This window comes from Monodelphis domestica, chromosome 4 (genome assembly GCF_027887165.1).
Source record: "Monodelphis domestica isolate mMonDom1 chromosome 4, mMonDom1.pri, whole genome shotgun sequence".
Classification (NCBI taxonomy): domain Eukaryota; kingdom Metazoa; phylum Chordata; class Mammalia; order Didelphimorphia; family Didelphidae; genus Monodelphis; species Monodelphis domestica.
The window spans coordinates 232,063,727-232,083,992 of record NC_077230.1 but is presented as its reverse complement, the minus strand read 5'-3'; the positions used below and the strand labels follow the sequence as shown (position 1 = coordinate 232,083,992).

At 37.6% G+C, this 20,266-nt stretch overlaps 1 protein-coding gene across 1 annotated transcript in view; it reads left to right on the top strand.

The window, feature by feature from the left end:
* Positions 1-20,266, top strand: part of UBE4A (ubiquitination factor E4A) — a 46,419-nt gene that overhangs the window by 17,230 nt on the left and 8,923 nt on the right. Inside the window, exons 7-16 of the mRNA XM_001370630.4 lie at positions 5,194-5,396; positions 5,637-5,828; positions 6,453-6,786; positions 8,585-8,711; positions 12,216-12,520; positions 14,176-14,308; positions 15,997-16,184; positions 17,285-17,385; positions 17,708-17,821; positions 19,720-19,894. Coding sequence (XP_001370667.2) covers positions 5,194-5,396; positions 5,637-5,828; positions 6,453-6,786; positions 8,585-8,711; positions 12,216-12,520; positions 14,176-14,308; positions 15,997-16,184; positions 17,285-17,385; positions 17,708-17,821; positions 19,720-19,894 — 1,872 coding nt within the window. The remainder of the gene's footprint in view (positions 1-5,193; positions 5,397-5,636; positions 5,829-6,452; positions 6,787-8,584; positions 8,712-12,215; positions 12,521-14,175; positions 14,309-15,996; positions 16,185-17,284; positions 17,386-17,707; positions 17,822-19,719; positions 19,895-20,266) is intronic.

Sequence of the window (20,266 nt, the reverse complement as noted above, 5' to 3'; positions counted from 1 at the left end):
TCAGTTGTATTAAGTGCCTACCATTTGCCAAGCACTGCTAGAATCTGGGCATATAAAATTAAAGACTGAAACAATCCTTACTTGTAAAACACTTATGTTCTAGTGGTGGAAACAACATGTACAGAATAAATATAAAGAGAATCAATACAGAACCATTAAGTACAAGGGAGTTTGGGAAGGAAGGCATGACTTCAGTAGTTGATATGGGGAATCAAGAAAGACTTCATTTAGAAGGTGGCCCCCCCAATGTGTCTTTTGTTTTTTTAACCCTTACCTTCTGTCTTAGAATTGATACTAAGTATTAATTTCAAAGCAGAAGAGTGATAAAGGCCAGGTAGTTGGGGTCACATAGAGTCACATTGCTATGAAGTGCCTAAGGCCAGATGTGAACACAGGACCTTGCATCTTTAGGCCTGGCTCTCTATCTGCTGAGCCACCTAGTTCCCCCTTGAAATGCATCATAAAGTTCTATTTACCTCTTTAACTTCTTTCTTGTTTATTTTTTGGTTGGATTTATCTACTTCCAAGAGGGGAAGGTTGAGGTCCCCCAATAGTAATATTTTACTGTCCATTTCCATAATTCATGTAACTTTTTCTTTAGGAATCTATGTGCTATGCCATTGGGTGCATATGTGTTTAATCTTGATACTATTTCATTGCCTATGGTGCCTTTTATCATGGTGCAATTTCCTTCTCTTTTGATTAGATCAGTTTTTACTTTTGCTTTCTCTGCTTTTTTTACATTAGTGAGGAATAGTAAATTCTATTCTAGCCTCTTACTTTTACTCCGTGTTTGTCTCCTCATTTTAAATGTTTTTTGTTGACAGAATATTGTGAGATTCTTGTTTTTAATCCACTCTACTATCCTTTTCCATTTTATGGGTGAGTTCATCCCACTCACATTCATAGTTATGATTACTAACTGTATATTTCCCTCCCTCTTATTTTTGCCGTTTATTCTTTTCTCTCTCTTCTTTTAACTTTTCCCTGTTCACAAGTGTTTTGTTTTCAACAGTCATACCCTCCAATTCATTCTCTTTTTGTCCATCTCCTACCTTCCTACTTTTCTATAGGACAAGGTTTCTAGAGCTGACTGAGTGGATATTATTCCCACTTTGAGCTAGTTCTGATGAGAGTAAAATCCAATCGTAACTATCCCTCCATCTTTTCCTCCACAGTATTTGCCACTTATGTGCTTCTTAATGAGAGATAATTTATGCCCTTCTATCTCTCCTCTTCTCCCCTAGGTGTTCCTCTTTCCCATCTCTTTTTTTTTTTTATTTCTGCTCATCTTATTTAGCTTCCTTCTATGATTTCAATTATCACCTTCTCAGGTATCTAGTTTGACTTTATCAAAAACCTCAAGTTTTCATTTTACCTTTTTATGCTTCTCTTGAGTGTCAGATTTGCTCATCAAATTTTTTTTTTTCAGTTCTTGATTTTTTGGTCAGGAAAGTCTGAAATTCTTCTATTTCACTAAACATCAAATTTTTTTTTCCCCCTTGGAGGATTATGCTCAGTTTTGCTGGTTATCTAATTCTAGGTTGTAGTCCTAGGTCCTTTGTCTTTCAGAATATCAAAATCCATGCCTTCTGGTCCTTTAATAAAGAAGCTGCTAGGACCTATATAATCCTGCCCTAACTCCTTGATATTTGAATTATTTCCTTTTGGCAACTTTTAGTACTTTTTCCTTGACCAGGGGGTTGTAGAATTTGGTTATCCTGGGATATTTTATTTTGGGGGGCTCATTTAGAAGATGATTAGAAAATTCTCTATTTTTTTTTCTTGTTCAAGAATATCAGGGCAGTTTTCTCTGATGATTTCCGGTAATAGGGTATCCAGGCTCTTTTCTTGGTAATGGCTTTCAAGTATTCTGTGATTCTTAGAGATTCTGGATCTGTTTTCCAGGTTGGTTGTTTTCCCAGTGAGGTAGTTTAGATTCTTTTTTTTCCCACTAATTTGATTTTGTTTTATTGTTTCCTGATATCTTATGGTTATATTAACTTAGTTGTCCAATTCTAATTTTTTAGGAAGTTATTTTCTTCCTTGAGTTTTTGGGTTTCCTTTTCCATTTGGCTAATCCTGCTTTTTTAAAGAGTTGTTTTCTTCAGTTTTTGTTTGTTTTTTTTTACTTCCATTTCCAGTTGGTCCCTTCTATTCCTTAGAGAGTTATTTGTTTCAAGGATTTTTGTGCCTCATCATATCTTACTTATTTCTGTTTTTTAGTTCTTTCTCTGGAGGTGGACATACACAAGTCATTCTTCAAACAATATTTCTATTGCTGCTGTGTATAATGTTTGCTCGGTTCCGCTCATTTCACTCTTCATGACTTTATGTAGGTCTTTCCATGTTTTTAAACAATTAAACTTTTGTCATTTCTTCAGTTCATTAGTGTTTCATCACAGTCACATGCCACATTTTGTTTAGCCATTCCCCAATTGATAAACATTCCTTCAATATTCAGTTCTTTGTCACCACAAAGAGCTGCTATAAATATTTTAGAACAAATAGATTCTCTTCTTTTTTTCCCGATCATGTTAGGAAATAAACCTAATAGTGGTATTGTTGGATCAAAAGGTATACACAGTTTTATAATTCTTTGGGCATAATTCTAAATTGTTCTACAAAAAATGGTTGGATTAGTTCATGATTTGACCAACAGTATATTAGTGTCCCTGTTTTTCTACATTCCCTCCAACATTTGTCATTTTTCCCTTTAATCATTTTATCCAATCTGAAATGTGTGCGATATCTCAGAGTTGTTTTGATTTGTATTACTCTAATCAATAATGATCTACAGTAATTTTTATATATAGCTTTGATTTTCTTCATCCAAAAACTCTGTTCATATATTTTGACATTAAGGAATGGCTCATAGTCTTACATAATTTTTTTTTAACTTTTACCTTCCATCTTAGAATCATGATTCCAAGGCAGAAGAACAGTGAGGACTAGGCAATGGGAGGTTAAAGTGACTTGCCCAGGGTCACACAGCTAGGAAATATCTCTGGCTAGATTTCAAACCCAGGTCCTTCCATCTCTGGGCCTGGCTCTTAACCCACTGTACCTCCTAACTGCCCCCTACTCTAGTTTTGAGGGAGTGGATTTCTTCAGTGAAATTTTTTCCCTCAGGTGTTGAATTTTTCTGTCAATTCTCTTATTATTTGGTTTTTTAACTTATTTTCAAGTTCTTTCTGGGATTCTTTTGAGGCCTGGCATTCTTTCACACTTTCTTTTCAGGCTTCCCATATTTCCTTTTTGTCGTAGTTGTCCTCTTCTGAATTCATATTTTGGTCTTCCTTATCACTAAAGTAACTTTCTCAGGTCAGGTTTTTGTTTGTTTGTTTTTTGTCTTTTGCTCATTTTTCTGATTGTTTTTCCCTCATTACCTTATCTATCTCTTGAGGTTCTTTTTTGTTCCTGGGATAGTGGGGTGCACCACCTCAAGCTTACAGAGTATTCTTCTCTGGTACTTGGGGTAGGATTGACTGCCCTTGTTCCTTGAGCAGTGTATCTATCAAGAAGTTGGCCCTGCTGACTTGCTTTAAGGAGGTTTATAGCTGTTTTGTCCAGCTATATTCAGTACTTCATGCTACCATTTACCCTATTGTTTTGTGAGCTGGTCTGGTTCCCACTCTGCTGCTTCCTAGCCCCTACCAACTGGCCTATGCTGAGCAGGTCCCTTGCTTTGAGTTCTGGCTGCCATGTGAGGGAGTAGGTTACTTCACTGTAGTTCCAGTTCTCCCTCTCTGCTCCCTTGTAGCTCCAGGGCTCCAAAGCCACATGAGAGTTAGTAGGTTTCCTTCTTTACCCATGTAGAGTAGTCCCAGCTAGGCTCTTTCTTGTTCTATAGCTCTGTTGCCTCTGGCAGAGTGGTGGAATCCTCCAAGATCTGCTGGTTTTTGTCGATGCTGTGCTCCCTGGGTTTCTCTGTCCTTTTACCTCAATGAAAAGTATTCTTACAGCTTTCTTTTGTTTTGAGGCGATTTATTTTCTTTTTCTATTTGCATGTGGGGAGGGATCTGGGGATTGGAGTGTCCTTTTACCCTGCCATCTTAGTTCCCTGAAATGCATATTAAAGGAAGAAGGTGGCCTAATAGAGAGTAAGGAGGAAGAACAGCAGAGCCTGGAGATGGAGTGTTAGATTTGAGGAACAAAGAGAAGCCTGGTTTGGCCATATCATAGAGTGAACGATGAAGAGCATATCCAGTGAGGCTAGACAAAGAAGTCAGGGTCAGCTCGGTAGCTGCTTGTTTTATCCTAGAGGCAGTAGGAAGCCATTGGAATTCATTGAGTAGAGGAATTACACAGCCAGCATATAGGATGGACTGGAGTGAGGAGGGACTTACAGCAGGGAAGCTGATTAGGAAGCTGTTAAAATAATCTATTTAAGATGTGATAATAGCCTGAACTATTTGTTTAGGTGGTAGCTATGTGAGTGTAAAGAAATGTAGAAATGGTCCAATATGACAGCTGGATATAGCTAGGGTAAAGGAGAGTGGAGAGTTGAAGATAATACCAAGGTTATAAAGCTGGGAAAGAATGGTACCCTTGTCAGAAATAGGGAAATTTGGAAGGGTTTTCATGGGGAAGAGAATGAGTTCAGTTTTGGATATGTTGAGTTTGAGATGCCTCTGTGACAGAGTCCAGTATGAAGTATTCCCTAGGCAATCGGGAATGCAGAATTAATGCTTACATGTGAGAGGGGCTGGATATACAAACCTATGAGTCATCCTCATAGAAAGGGTGATTAAATTCATGATAATGTCCTGCTTTCTTAGGAAGACTTGTAAGAGGTGGGATTTGAAACCATGTCCTTTGACAAGCAAACTCTGGATTTTCCCACTTTACCATGCTGTTTTCTTACCATGTAAGCTGTATTCCTGGCCCTTGGCACAGTGCTTTGCATTCAGTAAGCACTTAATTAATGTGTTTTTATTGATGACTACACGATTTGTTCACAACCATATATGAGTAAATGTCTGAAGCAGGATTCATTTCTTGATCTCCTAACTCCAAATCCAACAGTCTTTTCATTACATCATGCTGTTTTCTATCAAAGGAAGCTATATCTTATAGACGAATGCTAGAATATAAGTATAAATATGAAAAAGGGTAAAGTACTAGATTTATATAGCCACCTTCAGTTTCTCTGGCCCACTTTCTTTTCCTATTTTCTTGTTCCATTATTAGATTTTGAAGATGTAACTGAGTTCCTTGAAGAGGTCATTCAAGCCCTGACAATGGATCAAGAAGTTCGGACATTTCAAGAAGTCATGGTTCCAGTATTTGACATTTTGTTGAGCAGAATAAAAGACTTAGATCTCTGTCAAATCTTGCTATACACATATCTAGATATTCTCCTCTATTTCACAAGGCAGAAGGATATTGCAAAAGTAAGTCCACAAATTTGAGACGGTCCTACTGCAGCTTTTTGTGCTAAAGATCCAATATTCTTCTAACCTTGGATGATTTTCAGATGACTTATCTCAGTGTAATTATCTTTAGAGATGAATGAAGCCCCAAAATATTGTTTTTTTCTTGTCTCCTATTCCTTAGATTCTTTGATCTTGACACAATGATCCAATTATTCCTGTACAGGCAGATCAGAAGAGCTCTTTTCCACTTTCCTACAGGTTTTTGTAGAGTACATTCAGCCTAAGGACCCCAGCAATGGACAGATGTACCAGAAGACCTTACTAGGAGTAATTCTGAGTATCTCCTGCTTATTAAAGACTCCAGGGGTAGTGGAGAATCATGGCTACTTCTTGAATCCATCCCGGTCCAGTCCTCAAGAGATCAAAGTGCAGGAGGCCAACATCCATCAGGTGGAACTTCTCACTTGGATACCAGGCCCCAAGCCTTAAGGAAAACAAAGGGTCTTCTGAAAATAGTTGTAAATAAGGTGGTCTGAGCTCCTTTTAGGGAGTAAATAATTTTCATTGATCATTATAGAAGTAGTTGGTGTTCTGTTGTAACTACTGAAAGAAATAGCTCCTGTTGAAATGCAGAGACAGCAGAAATAAAACTGGAGGTGTAGTTGAGAATAGGCTTCTACCTTGCAGTGCATATCTCCGTCCCTTGCTGCCATACTATCCAAAAATTTGCTTTAACCTCACACATATACTATTACACTCACTCTCTTGTTCTCTCCCTCTTCTCAGATGAATTCACTACTTTCTCAGAATTCATTTTAGGCACCTAGAAATCTGATATAGTAGGTAGGGGAACTATCCAATTAACATGACTTTCTCCAAGGCTATAAAGCCTTCTGTATCCAGAACCTTATCAAGAAAATTATTGTTGAGGGCTCAAAAAAGTTCCAAAAGAAAAAAAAATCTGAAGTGGAGAGGACAAGATTGGCATGTTGTTGGAAATGAACTGACAGTGTTTGGCTATAAATGTTAGGAATGTAAAACTGGACTTTTTTGGTGTTGTTTTGTTTTTAATAGTTCATGGCTCAATTCCATGAGAAGATTTACCAAATGCTGAAGAATTTGCTCCAGCTCTCTCCAGACACCAAGCACTGGATCTTGTCCTGGCTTGGAAACTGCCTATATGCTAATTCAGGCCGTACCAAGATCTGGGCCAATCAGATGCCAGAAATCTTCTTCCAGATGTATGCCTCAGATGCCTTCTTCCTGAATCTGGGTGCTGCCCTCCTGAAGCTGTGCCAGCCTTTTTGCAAACCTAAGTCCACTAGGCTGCTAACCTTTAATCCTACCTACTGTGCCCTCAAAGAGCTAAATGATGAAGAGAGAAGGATAAAGAATGTGCATATGCAAGGTAAAACAGAAGACTATCATCAACCTATGTTGTATATGTGTTGTCCAAAGAAGTTTCTTCTTATATTTTTACCTGTCTTCTTTTAATCTTTCTTTTTTTCCCCCCCAAAAAACCCTTATCTCATAGAATAGTTTACTGTCAGATCTGTGGAGAAGGGAAGAATTTATGACCAAACAAGAAATAGAGAACATCATAAGAAGTAAAATGAATAATTTTGACTATATTATGTTAAAAAGGTTTTTGTACAAACAAAACCAATATAACCAAGATTAGAAGGGAAATAACAAACTGGTGGAAAATTTTATAACAAATTTCTCTGATAAAGGTTTTATTTCTCAAATATATAGAGAACTAAGTCAAATTTATAAAAATACAAATCATTCCCCAATTGACAAATGGTCAAAGAATATGAATAAGCAGTTGATGAAGCAGATGAATAAGATTAAGAAATCAAAGGTAATAATCATATAAAAATGTTCCAAGTCCCTCTTGATTAGAAAAATGCAAATTAAAACAACTTAGGTGCCACCTCACTCACACCTATCAGATTGGCTAATATGACAGTAAAGGAAAGTGATAAATATTGAAGGGAATTTAGCAAAATTGGGACACTAATGTATTGTTGGTGGGGTTGTGAATCGATCCAACCATTCTGAAGAGTAATTTGGAACTATACCCAAAAAACTATAAATACCACTACTAGATCTTATCCCAAAAAGATAAAAAAAAAGTTGAAAGAGCATACTGGTACAAAAATATTTATAGCAGCTCTTTTTGTGGTAGCAAAGAATTAGAAATTGAAGGGATGTCAATCAGTTGGGGGATGGCTGAACAAATTATATATGTGGTGGTGATGAAATACTATTGTGCTATAAGAAATGATGAACAGGATGACTTCATAAAAACAGCAATATTGTGGAATGATGAACTGTGATAGATTTAGCTCCTCTCATCAATATAGTGATCTAGGACAATTCTAAGGGACTTATGACGAAGAATACTATCTACCTTTTCACTTTAGTTTATTTGGGTTGGGGGGGTTGGTTTTATTTGATTATTCTCTTATAAAAATGATCAATATGGAAATATATTTTGCATGACAGTACATATATAGCCCAGATCAAATTGCTTGCCAGCTCCAGAAGCAGGGAGGGAGACAATTTGGATCATATTACTGAAAAACTTATGTGGAAATTTGTTATTACATGTAATTGGTAAAATAAAATATCTTTTCTTTTTTTAAACCCTTACCTTTTATCTTAGAATTAATACTGTGTATTAGATCTAAGGCAGAAGAGTAGCAAGGGCTGGGCAGTGAGCCACTAGCCCACTAGTCAACTGAGCCACCTAGCTGCTCCTCCCAATCCTTTCCAGTCTCTTTCTTTTTTTTTTCTTTTTTTTTTAAACCCTTACCTTCTGTCTTGGAGTCAATACTGTGTATTGGCTCCAAGGCAGAAGAGTGGTAAGGGCTAGGCAATGGGGGTCAAGTGACTTGCCCAGGGCCACACAGCTAGGAAGTGTCTGAGGCCAGGTTTGAACCTAGGACCTCCCATGTCTAGGGCTGGTTCTCAATCCACTGAGCTACCCAGCTGCCCCCTTCCAATCTCTTTCTAAGGAAAAATAGATGAGGCAGAGAGGAGAGATGTAAGAAAGGTAACCATAGAAGTGAATGAATGACTTTATGTCAGGTAATCAGGTAATTTTCAACTGGACTCTCAATTCTACCATGAGTTCCTTTTCTCTGAAGTTAGCAGTCAAGGACAGGGTTACTCTGTGCTAATTTTTTTTTTTTTTTAAGGTTTAGAGAAAGAGACCTGTTTAATCCCTAAAGAGAGTGACCAGGAGATACAGTTTGCCCAAAACTACAACCTGGTGACAGAGAACCTGGTCCTAACACAGTACACCTTGCATGTGGGGTTTCACAGGTTTGTAACTCTGCTGTTGTATAATATAATCATCTTCTATAACCAGGATTGTCCAAGATGAATCTCAGAAGGAAAGTCTCATTCAAGACTTAAAATTTATAATAGTTTCTAAGGGGAAAAAATAGAATTTAATGTATTTGTTTCATACTTGAGAGAACCTTTAAAAATTGGATACCAATCTCAGTCTATGAAATCTTCACTAGCACTTTGCGGGTAAGAGATCAACAATTTTAAGTTTTTCTCTTAATTCTTTTCACTACACTAGTCTGGGAAGACAATTATAATAATTAATCAAGCAATTATTAAATGTTCCCTATGTTCTAGATACTATCCAAGATTTTGGGAATATATTTGGGAATACTTTGGGAATGTTCTCAAGGTGTTTACTACATTCCATCAGAGATAACACATGAATATAAGTATATGCAGAATAAATATATATATATAGGACAAATGCAAAATAAATGGCATAGTTATGGATCTCCCTGAATTCAAATCCAGCCTTAGACACTTACTAGCTGTGTGACCCTGGGCAAGCCACTTAACTTCTATTTACTTCAGTTTCCTCAACTGTAAAATGAGGATAATAATAGCACCTACTTTGGAGGGTGTTTTTTGGTGAGGATAAAATGAAATAATATTTGAAAAAAGTGCTTAGCACTGTGCCTGGCACATAATAAGGCCTATAGAAATAATTATTCCCTTCCCTTTCTCCTTCCTTTAGTAGTAGTTAGGGAATTAGGAAAGGCTTCATGAATAAGGTGATCTTTGAGTTGAGTCTTAAAAAGGAAGCAAAGGATTCTATAAGTCAGAGGTAAGAAGGCAGTAGTGTATTTTAGGCATAGAAGATGGCCAATCCAGAAACGTAGAAAACAGAGATGGGGAGTGCCATGCATGAAGAATAGAGAGAAGGCCAATTTGGCTGGATTAGAGTTTAGGAAAGGAGAACAGTATATAATGAGACTGGTAAAATAGGCTGGGGCCAGTTTTTGAGGGGCTTTAAAAGCCAAACAAAGAAGTTTATAATTTATCCTACATGTAATAGGGAGACTGTGTTGCCCTGGTAGGAGAGTGACATGGTCCCACTGTCACTTAAGGAAAATAATTTTGGCAACTGTGGAGCTGGGTTGGGGTAGAGAGAGAAAAGAGGCAGGGAAGCTGATCAGGAAGTGGTACAATAGCCTTAACTAGGAGTGGTGAGGGCTAAAGCTAAAGTAGTGACTGTTTGGAGTGTTGAGAAGGGAACATATGAGAAAGCTGCTGTAGAAGCAGAGAAGCGAGGTCTGGCAACTGATGAGATATGTGGAGTGAGGGAGATGAGGAAGATTGAGGAGTGGAGGATGATGTTGACATTCCTAACATAGGAGGATTGTCTTACCCTCAACAGAAATAGGGGAATTAATTTAAGAGGTGGATTTGGTAGGGGGAGATAGGGAATGAGTTATACCGGACTTAATGAATTTGAGGTGCCTATGGATATCAGTTTGAAATTTCTGATAGATAATTGGCTCTCTGTATACCATTCTACTCTCAAGACACTGATAGTCTGTTTTATAATGCAAAGGACCAGGACACTGCACAGAGGTGGGAGTAGGAAAAAGCTAAACAATTTATTTCATGAGATATCCAGCTATAAAAAGGATCCCCAAAAACTTTTACATTAAGAATTAGGAGCTTTGGGGAATATGAATTTTGATGACAAGAAGGTTAGGGTTCCAAAAGCTTAAGAGTGGATAAGATGTCTCAGTTCTGGCCTACTGACCAGTATTTTGTAAGATTTTTCTGATTGGACTATTCTGTAAGGGTAAAAACACCCAACACAATTAGTGGAATGTTCCAGTAAAGGAAGTTAGATATAACAACTTTAAGTAATTAGAGAGAATCTACACTAGAGCTTTTCAAGATCAGCCAAAGATTTCTGAAAAATTTTTAAATAAAATTCTGCCTATATACCAAAAGCACTTTGAAACCTAGAATTTACTACAGTGTCATGTAGAATAACATTTATTAGAGATCTTCTTTCTCCACCAGTGACCTCTGAAATCAGACTACAGATGAAAATTCAGGGTGTAGTGTCCCCCAATCTCCTGGAGTTCAAAAACAAGAATGAGTTTCATTTACTCTTCAAATAACATCTAAAGATTAATGACCATTATCTACAGAGCATAATGATCAATTAGCCATTGGTGAGAATTTCTGTTTCTTCACAAAGAAAACTGACACTTCTTAATTCTGAGTTGTAAGACTTTCTCTCATTTGAGAAGCATTTACATAATAGCCTATTTAGAATAACTTAGTTATAATTTGAAAAATAAAGAACTGGGAGCTACTTTGTGACTTATCCCTTTTTTGGCTGCTGGATCTTAAGAGATCATTATTAATTTCTTCCACCAGTTGAGATTTTTTTTTTTAGCTTAAAAAATAAACCAGGTATATGATACTAAGAAATCATGACTTTTGCCTCCTGAAACTATTGTACAAGGCTATGTGGAATTTATTAAGCACCTACTGTGTGCTAGACATTATGCTAAATGCTTTACAAATATCTCAACTTGCAACAACCCTGTGAGATAGATATTATTATTATTCCCATTTTACAGTTGAGGAAACTGAGGCAAACATTAAGTGATTTGCTCAGTCACACTGCTAGTAACTGTCTGAGGTTGGATTTGAACTCATGTCTTTCAGACTCCAGGCCCACCTCAATATCTACTGCACCACACTATCTGTAAGCAGTTCAACAAAACCAGCCCAACATATCAGAAGAACCTGACAGTATATATTGAGTGTTTCATTCCTACCTGTAGTAGCCCATCTCTGTAAAGAAGAGTGGGAGGTACATTTTCTCTCCCCTTTTTGGGGACTTAGCATAATCTTTATAAAGTGAGTTTTTTTGTTTCCATTTATAGTTATTTTATATGTGTGTGTGATATGTATGTGTTGTTTTCCTGATCTGCTTCATTTTGCATCAGTTCATGCCTTCTCATGCTTCATTGCAGTCATACTCATTATTCACAACATAATCTATTACACTCTGTCTACCTGGATTCATGTAGCCATCACCCACTGAATGAATATCTACTGGGTTCCTATTTTTTTTACTGCTGTAAAAGATGCTGCAATTTTAGTGACTATGGGACCTTTCTTCATTTAACTTCTTTGAAATAAATTCCTAGCAATGGGGTCTCTGGGTCAAAAGATATCTCTGTTTTAGACACTTTTTAACACAGAATATTACATTGCTTTCCAGAATGGTTGGGCCATTTCATTGTTTTCTAAGATAAGAAACTAGTGGATTGTTCTCTACATGCTACTTAACTAAGAAGTTCCTCAAGTCAATTCAGCAGATATTTTTAAGCATTTGCAATGTGTGGGGATGACATTGGGTTTTATCCCTTTCAAGAATGTGAATATTGCGATTAAATCAGGACTCTCATAATTGATTCCAATTGGCTTCCATTGTGCCTCCATTTAGACTTATTCTGACTGATCTCCCTTGGGCAGGTTGCATGATCAGATGGTAAAAATCAACCAGAGCTTGCACCGGCTACAGGTCGCCTGGCGTGAAGCTCAACAAAGCGCCAGCCCTACTGCAGACAGCCTCCGAGAGCAGTTTGAGCGCTTGATGACCATCTATCTCTCCACCAAGACTGCCATGACTGAGCCACAGATGCTGCAAAACTGTCTCAATTTGCAGGTGTCCATGGCTGTTCTTCTTGTTCAGCTAGCCATTGGCAACCAAGGCACAGAGCCAGCAGAGCTGATCTTCCCTTTGCCAGATCAGTATAGCTCTTTGGCTTATGTGCCAGGTGAGTTGATTCTTCTTGGGAGCTTCCTGTTTACAACTGACTGACTCTGAACTGAGTCATTCCAGAAGCTTAAGCTTCAGATATAACTCCCTCAGGGTTATTTTCAGTCCTTTTCAGAGAGCAACCGTTTAATGTTGTGTATGTTGTTTAGCAGTAGAAGTGTAGAAGGAACCCACTGGTATGCAAGTCAGAAAATTAGTCTTCTAAGGATTAATAAAAATTTCCAAAGCAATCATTTTTATTTAGATGCCATTATTCTTCTACAAGCTTCTACCTATATAAAGATTTCCTCAATGAATATAGTTTTTATATTACTGACTATATACAGGAGAAGAATTTCAGCATAGAACCAATGATATTTTTTTTTATGTTAAGTCTTTTGGCCAGATTTTAGCTTTTATTATCTATAGACTTATCATTTGTGGTCTTCCCCAAAAATAGAATATTCTTTTTTTCTTTGTTATTTTCAAACCCTTACCTTCTGTCTTAGATTCAATACTAAGTATTGGTTCTTAGGCAGAAGAGTGGTAGGCAGTTGGGCTTAAGTGACTTGCACAGGGCCACACAGATAGGAAGTGTCGGAGGCCAGATTTGAACCCCAAACATCCCATCTCCAGACCTTGCTGTCTATCCACTGCACTACCTACCTGCCCATAGAATATTCTTTATTCATTTATTCAACAATTCATGTCAACTTCGCTAATCAGTTAAGTGTCTACCTTGTGAAATGTGCCACATTGGGTGCTGGAAGAAATTCAAAAATAGGATAGTCCCTCCCCTTAAGGAATTACTATATAGTAGTTATGACCAAACACATATGTAATACAAATTAGAATGTATATGTGTAATAAAAACACAAAGTCCTATAAAGGCAGATGAGAAAAAGATCACTTATCTTTTGGGGATCAGGGAAGTCTTCATAGAATGAGTGCTATTTATTATGGGCCTTAAAGAAGGATTAAGATGTTAAAAGGCAGAGATAACAGGAAAAGAAATTCCATTTACAGGGGAAGGCATAAGCAAAAGTGGGAAAGTTCAAGACTTTAAGGAGAAGACTATCGTTAAGGGGATGACTATTAATCCAGTTTGGATAAAGCAAAAATTATATGAAGAAGAGGAGTATGAGATGTCTAAAAAGTTAAAAGCGACACCCAGAAATGTGGTATAGGAGGGTATGGTTGTGTGTAAGAAGGTGAATGATAAGGAATGTCATCAGCAATCACAATATAGGCTTTTTTACCCAGCTAATTGTTTAATTATCCATATTAGAAACTTTTTAAACATCCATATAAATATTTTTTAAAACAGCAGTTAGCTTTGTGGGCCAAAGAGGAAATCACTAGCATAATATATCAGTTTGCTAAGCTCTGTAATCATTGATATGATGTGTTCAGAACCCTATACCATTACTTCTCAATGAGTTGATAGACATAGAAATCAACTTAGTAAAAATAGAGTTTCTCATTTGGCTCTGTACCTTGACTGGAATTGAACACTTTCCCACTAAACTTACACAAATCAAATGAAAATCTCTTAAGTTCTACCACAAATGTAGGGTAAAGGAAAATTTAAATATTGCAAAGTGGGAAAGGATCAAATACACGGCCCGGGTTCCTAACCCATCAAGAAAGATGAGTGAACATTTCCATTTACAGAATTTTTTGCGGATAACCTGGGAGATTTTCTCATTTTCTTACGGCGCTTTGCTGATGACATCCTGGAGACATCAGCTGATTCCCTGGAGCAAGTTCTTCATTTTGTCACCATTTTCACTGGGAGTGTAGAGAGGTAATGTGCCAACAACTTGAATTCTGTCACTATATAGAGCTACTGAATATCCAGAGTGCTTTCAAACCAAGAATAAACAAGCTTAAATCATAAGGGGATGCCTTGAGCACTTATGTTAACATTAATGACTCACCCGTCCTTCCTTGGGGGTAGCCAAGAATTCCACACTTGAGAGACATAATAAGCAAAGGATTTTGCCCTCAGAGAGTTTGGCCTGCAGATGGGATTTCAACTGTTAATCCCTTGTTAAAGCAGAACCACCATCATATCAAACCTAACCAGTTACAGCTAATGACTTATAATTAACTGCAAACAATAATAGCAACAGTAAAGCTTGGCCTTGCAGTCCTTGATTTGGAGTCTACAGACTGATAAAAATTCTACCTCTCTAGTTCTGATTATGGGCAAGTGATTTAACCCATTCAGCCTTTAGCTTTCTCATTTGTAAAGTGGTAAAATAACACTTGCTCTTACCTATCTCATATAAGAGTTATAAAGAAAGTGCTATACAAACCTTAAAATGCTCCATAATTCTGGAGAGCAGTTGTTTTTATTAGAGATGTGCTATACTATCTCTGCTCTATTCCAATCTTCCCTTTTATAATCATCTTCTATCAAGGACAGTATGTTCATCTAAATGAAAAGGTGGGCCTACATTTTTCTAATTTTTAAAGATGGAAACCAGAAGTCATTGCCTAGCTTTCATAGAACTAGTGGACTTAATGAGAAACCATCAATCACCAAGCATTGATTAAGCACCTTTTGTGTAGGAGGCACTAACGATAATGAAAATTATGTGTAGGTCATGTTCTCAACCTTCATGAAACTTAAAATATAATTGTGATGAAAATATTAGATACATTTAACAAATAGAAAACTAAACAATTAATAAGCATTAACATGTGTAATAGGATTTAGAAACTCCTTATTGAGACTAGTAAAATACAAACTCAGTTTGGTATTTAAATTCCTCCACAATATGGCACTGGACTTATTTCACTCACTCTATAACCAAACTGGCCTGCCTATTTACTCTTCATCAAATTGGGCATTCCATTGTCTCTCCATGTGTTTCCAGTCGGGAATGGACTCTTCATCTCCCCTTAGAATCCTTAGCTTTCTTCAAAGTTCAGCCAGGCCAAATTCCTACTTATTTATTTGTTTGTTTGTTTATGTTTGTTCATTTATTCATTCATTCATTTATTTATTTCCAGGCTCCTTCCTAACAACACGCCTACTCTCCTTATCACTCCTCAAATTCTCTTATATTTACTTACCTGTTTTACATGTCTCTGATCATGATGGAAACTTCTAGAGGACAGGAACTATTTTTAGTTATTTTTGTGTAGCTAGTGCCTAGCCCATTGCAAGAAGCACTGAATAAATGTTTGTGGAATTGAATCAAAGATTAAAGTTCTATATTTTATAGAATTATGACACTAAGAAGGACCTCTAAGTCTTCAGATAGGCATCACATGAGATACCTTCTTAGGAATCATGTTATGCCCAGCATTACCCCCAGAAACTCATTATTTTAAAGTTGTATATACCTGCTTCATTTGTTTTAGAGAGGAGCATGGATTGTACACGTTCATCCAAATTGATTGTTTAAAAATAATAGACCGCCACTAATTAGGCAGCTGGTTCTACCCATACTTACGTTATCCCATCTTCTAAATACATTATAGAATGAAGAACCCCCACCTGAGGGCCAAACTGGCAGAGGTACTAGAAGCAGTCATGCCACATCTAGACCAACCTCCAAATCCCCTGGTGTCCAGCGTTTTCCATCGTAAGCGTGTGTTCTGCAACTATCCCTATGCAGCCCAGCTTGCAGAGGCCCTTATCAAAGTCTTTGTAGACATCGAGTTTACAGGTAAGCCACTGTGAAGGGCCCTGACACTTAGACACTGACAGACAGCCTGGCAAATCTTTTGTGAGGAGGGGGCAGTAGCTACTTGAGTACCAGACTTGATCAAATCAGAGTCAGTTAGACCCATTAGTCTATCTAATGAGTGCACACAGACCCTTCTTTTCCCTTATCTGGGTAAAACTGCAAAACATCAGGAGCAAAGACAACTTTTGTTAACTGAGGCTTTTCCCATCTTAGCCACCCTATTATCTGCCTATTGGGCTTAAAATGCTGTCAGGTGGTCTTCTCTTCTTTGCTGGGCAGTGGGACCACTAGTTGTGGCCAGATAGTGTGCCAATAGCGACACATCCAAAAAGCAGAATGTCTCAATTTGTCATTCAAGCCCTGTTACAGGGTAGTCAATGAGAGCACTATTATGTCAAAAGCATTCTGAGCACCAGGTTATCTGTCCCTGAGGCTAGGATGCAGTGTCATATTCTGACTTCCTGTCTTTCAGTGTTATCAGGAACCAGTTGATCTCATGGTTGGGAGATGGAGTTCCAAGAATATAGAGACTGAATTGAGCTTAGTACAGATGTTAAATTTGAACAAAACTGGAAAACTTTGCTCCTGCTTCCCAATCCCTTCCCACCCACTCCTCCACCCCCCCAGTCAATAACCATGATAATAGCTAGGAAAGTCAAGATTCTGAAATCACAGTCCACTACCACATCTCCTGTCCTAGGACGAGGAATATGTTAAGAAATATATCTCTGCATTGGGTCTTCACTTCTATTGCTGCGCTTATGGCACTTTCACGGCAAAGCTTAATGGGTGCCTTGTATTTGAATTTGGTAGTGACTTGGCTTTGTTTTGTAGTTTGATTGCTTTTCAGATACCTGTTGTGATAAAGCTTTCTTGCTGAGCAAGGTGTTCTGTATACCCATTGCCCATTATAAGTAAATGAGCAAACATCCCATCCTTGCCCTGGGCAGATGGTAACTGAACACAGATACCACAAGGGACCTTGGCAGCTTTGAAATGAAAGGGGATTGCTACTCTCCTCACTCTCACTAACACCCACACCATACCTGATTATTCTTTCTTCTATCGGCCTTCTCTAGGAGACCCTCATCAGTTTGAACAAAAGTTTAACTACCGCCGCCCCATGTATCCTATCTTAAAGTACATGTGGGGAACAGACTCCTATAGAGAAAGCATAAAGGTAAGATGATTTATTGTGAAACCAGTCTTCTTGGGGACAACAAAGTAGCATAGCAGATAGAGCACCATGCCTGGATTCCAGAGGGCCTGGGTTCAAATGTGACTCACATACTTCCTAGCTGTGTGATCCTGAGCAATTCATTAACTCCTGATTACCTAGCCCTTGTTGCCCTTCTTTCTTATACCATGTAGAAAATATGGTTTTTTTGGTTCGGTTTTTTTTTTTAAGAAGGAAAGAAAAGAAATCTCTCATTTTCTTTAAAAAGCCCCAAGTGACTATGGTTTTATGTTAATGTATTTTTTCTCTTGGAATGGGTTTGCAGGGTCTAGCTGATTATGCCTCTGAAAATTTGGAGGCCATGAATCCCCCTCTCTTCCTCCGCTTCCTTAACCTGTTGATGAATGATGCCATCTTCCTATTGGATGAAGCCATACAGGTAAGAAATTGGTTTGACAATCTCCATTTTATGAGATCATAAATTCATACCCTTCTAGTCATAACAAAGCAACCTCATGCTTCTGTAATAAAAGCAAGATCAATCTCTCCCACTGAGCTTGAGAGTACACAAGTAGAACTAGATATGGTTATCACACCCGATAGGGGAGTCTACCAAGTAGTTTCCCTCTTTTAGCCAATATCAAGGGGCATTGAAGCAATCTGGGTAGGAATGAGCTGCCTCAGGAAAGAGATGAAAAGATATATTGAATCTGGACAAAGGGATTTGGTAAAATTAACTCTTACAGCCAGATCTGCAAAATAAGAGAGGTTGGTTTAGGGTAGGTTTTTATGTGGGGAATCCCAAATTGTCAGTATTCTTCATCTCACAAATCATGAGTAATAATGACAAGGTATTGCAGAAAAAATTATATTTTGAGGTTTTAAAAACTATAAAACATACTTGGGTATTTTTCAACCCCTTGGGTGTAATTAAGCTCACCTAATAGAACTGCTTATTGCTACTACTATAAAAAGCAGCTTTTATCCACTGAGCAAAAACCTCCCTTCCCCATGATGGGAGCAAGGGAGGACAACTCCCCAGATGGAAGCCAAGCAGTTAAACCTTGGGGACAGCCTACTGGGTTCATGTAGACCTCTTGTTGATTAGCCATGCCCACTGCTACTTATGTAGAAACACCAAAGATTTTATCTTGTGTTACTTTTCTGAACCTGGCATTTTCAGGTAATATTCTTTATAAACTCAGAAGAGTAAGAGAACGGGCCATGCTATGGGCAGATCTTCCTCCCTGCAAGAGCCACTGTAACAAAAAGGCAAAACAGATGTTATTTGCATGCAGCTATTTGTTATTGTGTTTCCCAAAAGAATATCAAGAGAAACAGACTTCTAAATAAGTACAGTCCTTTTTACAAACCTGATAAGAGCTTTCTTAATGACAAGAAGTATCCTGATTGTGAAAAGGGCATCAGATCTGGACTCTGAGGGCCAGAATTTAAATCTTGATCTTCTGCAAGTCAGCTTCCCTTTCTAGTATGTTTCCCTAACTGTAAAATGAGAGTATTGGACTAGATGATCTCTAAGGTCCCTTATTACTTCTACATCTATGATCCTCTGATTCCTCCTACTTGCCTAGTTGACCTAAGTATTCATTTTCACCTAATACACAGTTTTACAGATATGTAATGTTTAGGAGAACTTCACAGTCTTCTTGTCTAACCCATATCTGAACCCTCTATTATACCTTTGCAGATGAGAGTCATCTAGCCTCCTTATGAATACTCTCAAAGGTAGAAAAGCTTGCCATTTGTAAAATGGAAATAATAATAGCAACTACCCCATTTGTTAGAACAAAATGAGATAATTGTAAAGCTCTTAGCACTGTGCCTACACTAGTGCTGCACTAGTGAGCACTATATAAATGTTACCTACCATCACCATCATTATCTCCTGAAGTAGCCCATTTCACTTGTCCACAGTTCTAATTAGGAAACTTTAGAACAGTTTAGAGGTGACATCAGTATCTCTTCAACTTCTGCCTATTATTCAAGCTCCATGATGAGATATACAGGATGTTCCAAAAGTCTTAGTGTTATTTTAAATTTTAATATCTTAAAGTTTTAAACTCTAAGTAAAGATATCCTCTAGAGTTCTATTTTTCTTATATGGTCTTGGAAAATCTCATCTACAGTGACTTATACTGACCTTTTTTTAAAATTCAGTTTCATTTTAAGCAAATCCTTGAAGTATTTTCCCTCCCTTGACTCTCATTTTTCCTTATTATCTAGCTCACTGCCTTATGCAAAATAATCCTTGTTTTTTGAATTGAGATTTAATTAAGAATCTTGCTTCATCCCATTAATTGTTTCCACTTTCTTTAGTACTTAAGCAAGATAAAGATTCAACAGATTGAGAGGGACCAAGGTGAATGGGACAGTTTGTCTCCAGAGGCCCGTAGAGAAAAGGAGGCCAGTCTGCAGATGTTTGGGCAATTGGCTCGATTCCACAACATTATGTCCAATGAAACAATTGGTACCTTGGCCTTTCTGACATCAGGTAAGGACAGGAAGATCTGCTTATCTGAAAATTAGTAAGTGGCAGCACTGAACTTCTTTTGGGGAACCTGAACAGCTAAACCTAGAAATCTTATTGGCAGCATCTTTGTTTCTAAGATTGGGCAGTGGGTCATTGAAGAATATTTCATATCAGGCTTGTTGGGTAAATGACTTGATCAAGCTTTACTTAATTCAGGGTCTTTTTCACTGTGTTGAGTTTCTGTGTAGTTAGCTTTTGTATAAAGAGCCTGAGTCCTCCTATGGTTAGAATAAATAAATGAACCCCTAAGGAGTTCCACTAGAATATGAAGTCCCTGTTCTCCTTAACTATAACCTTATTTCCATAGAGAAATAGGTATTTTACCTGTCCTGG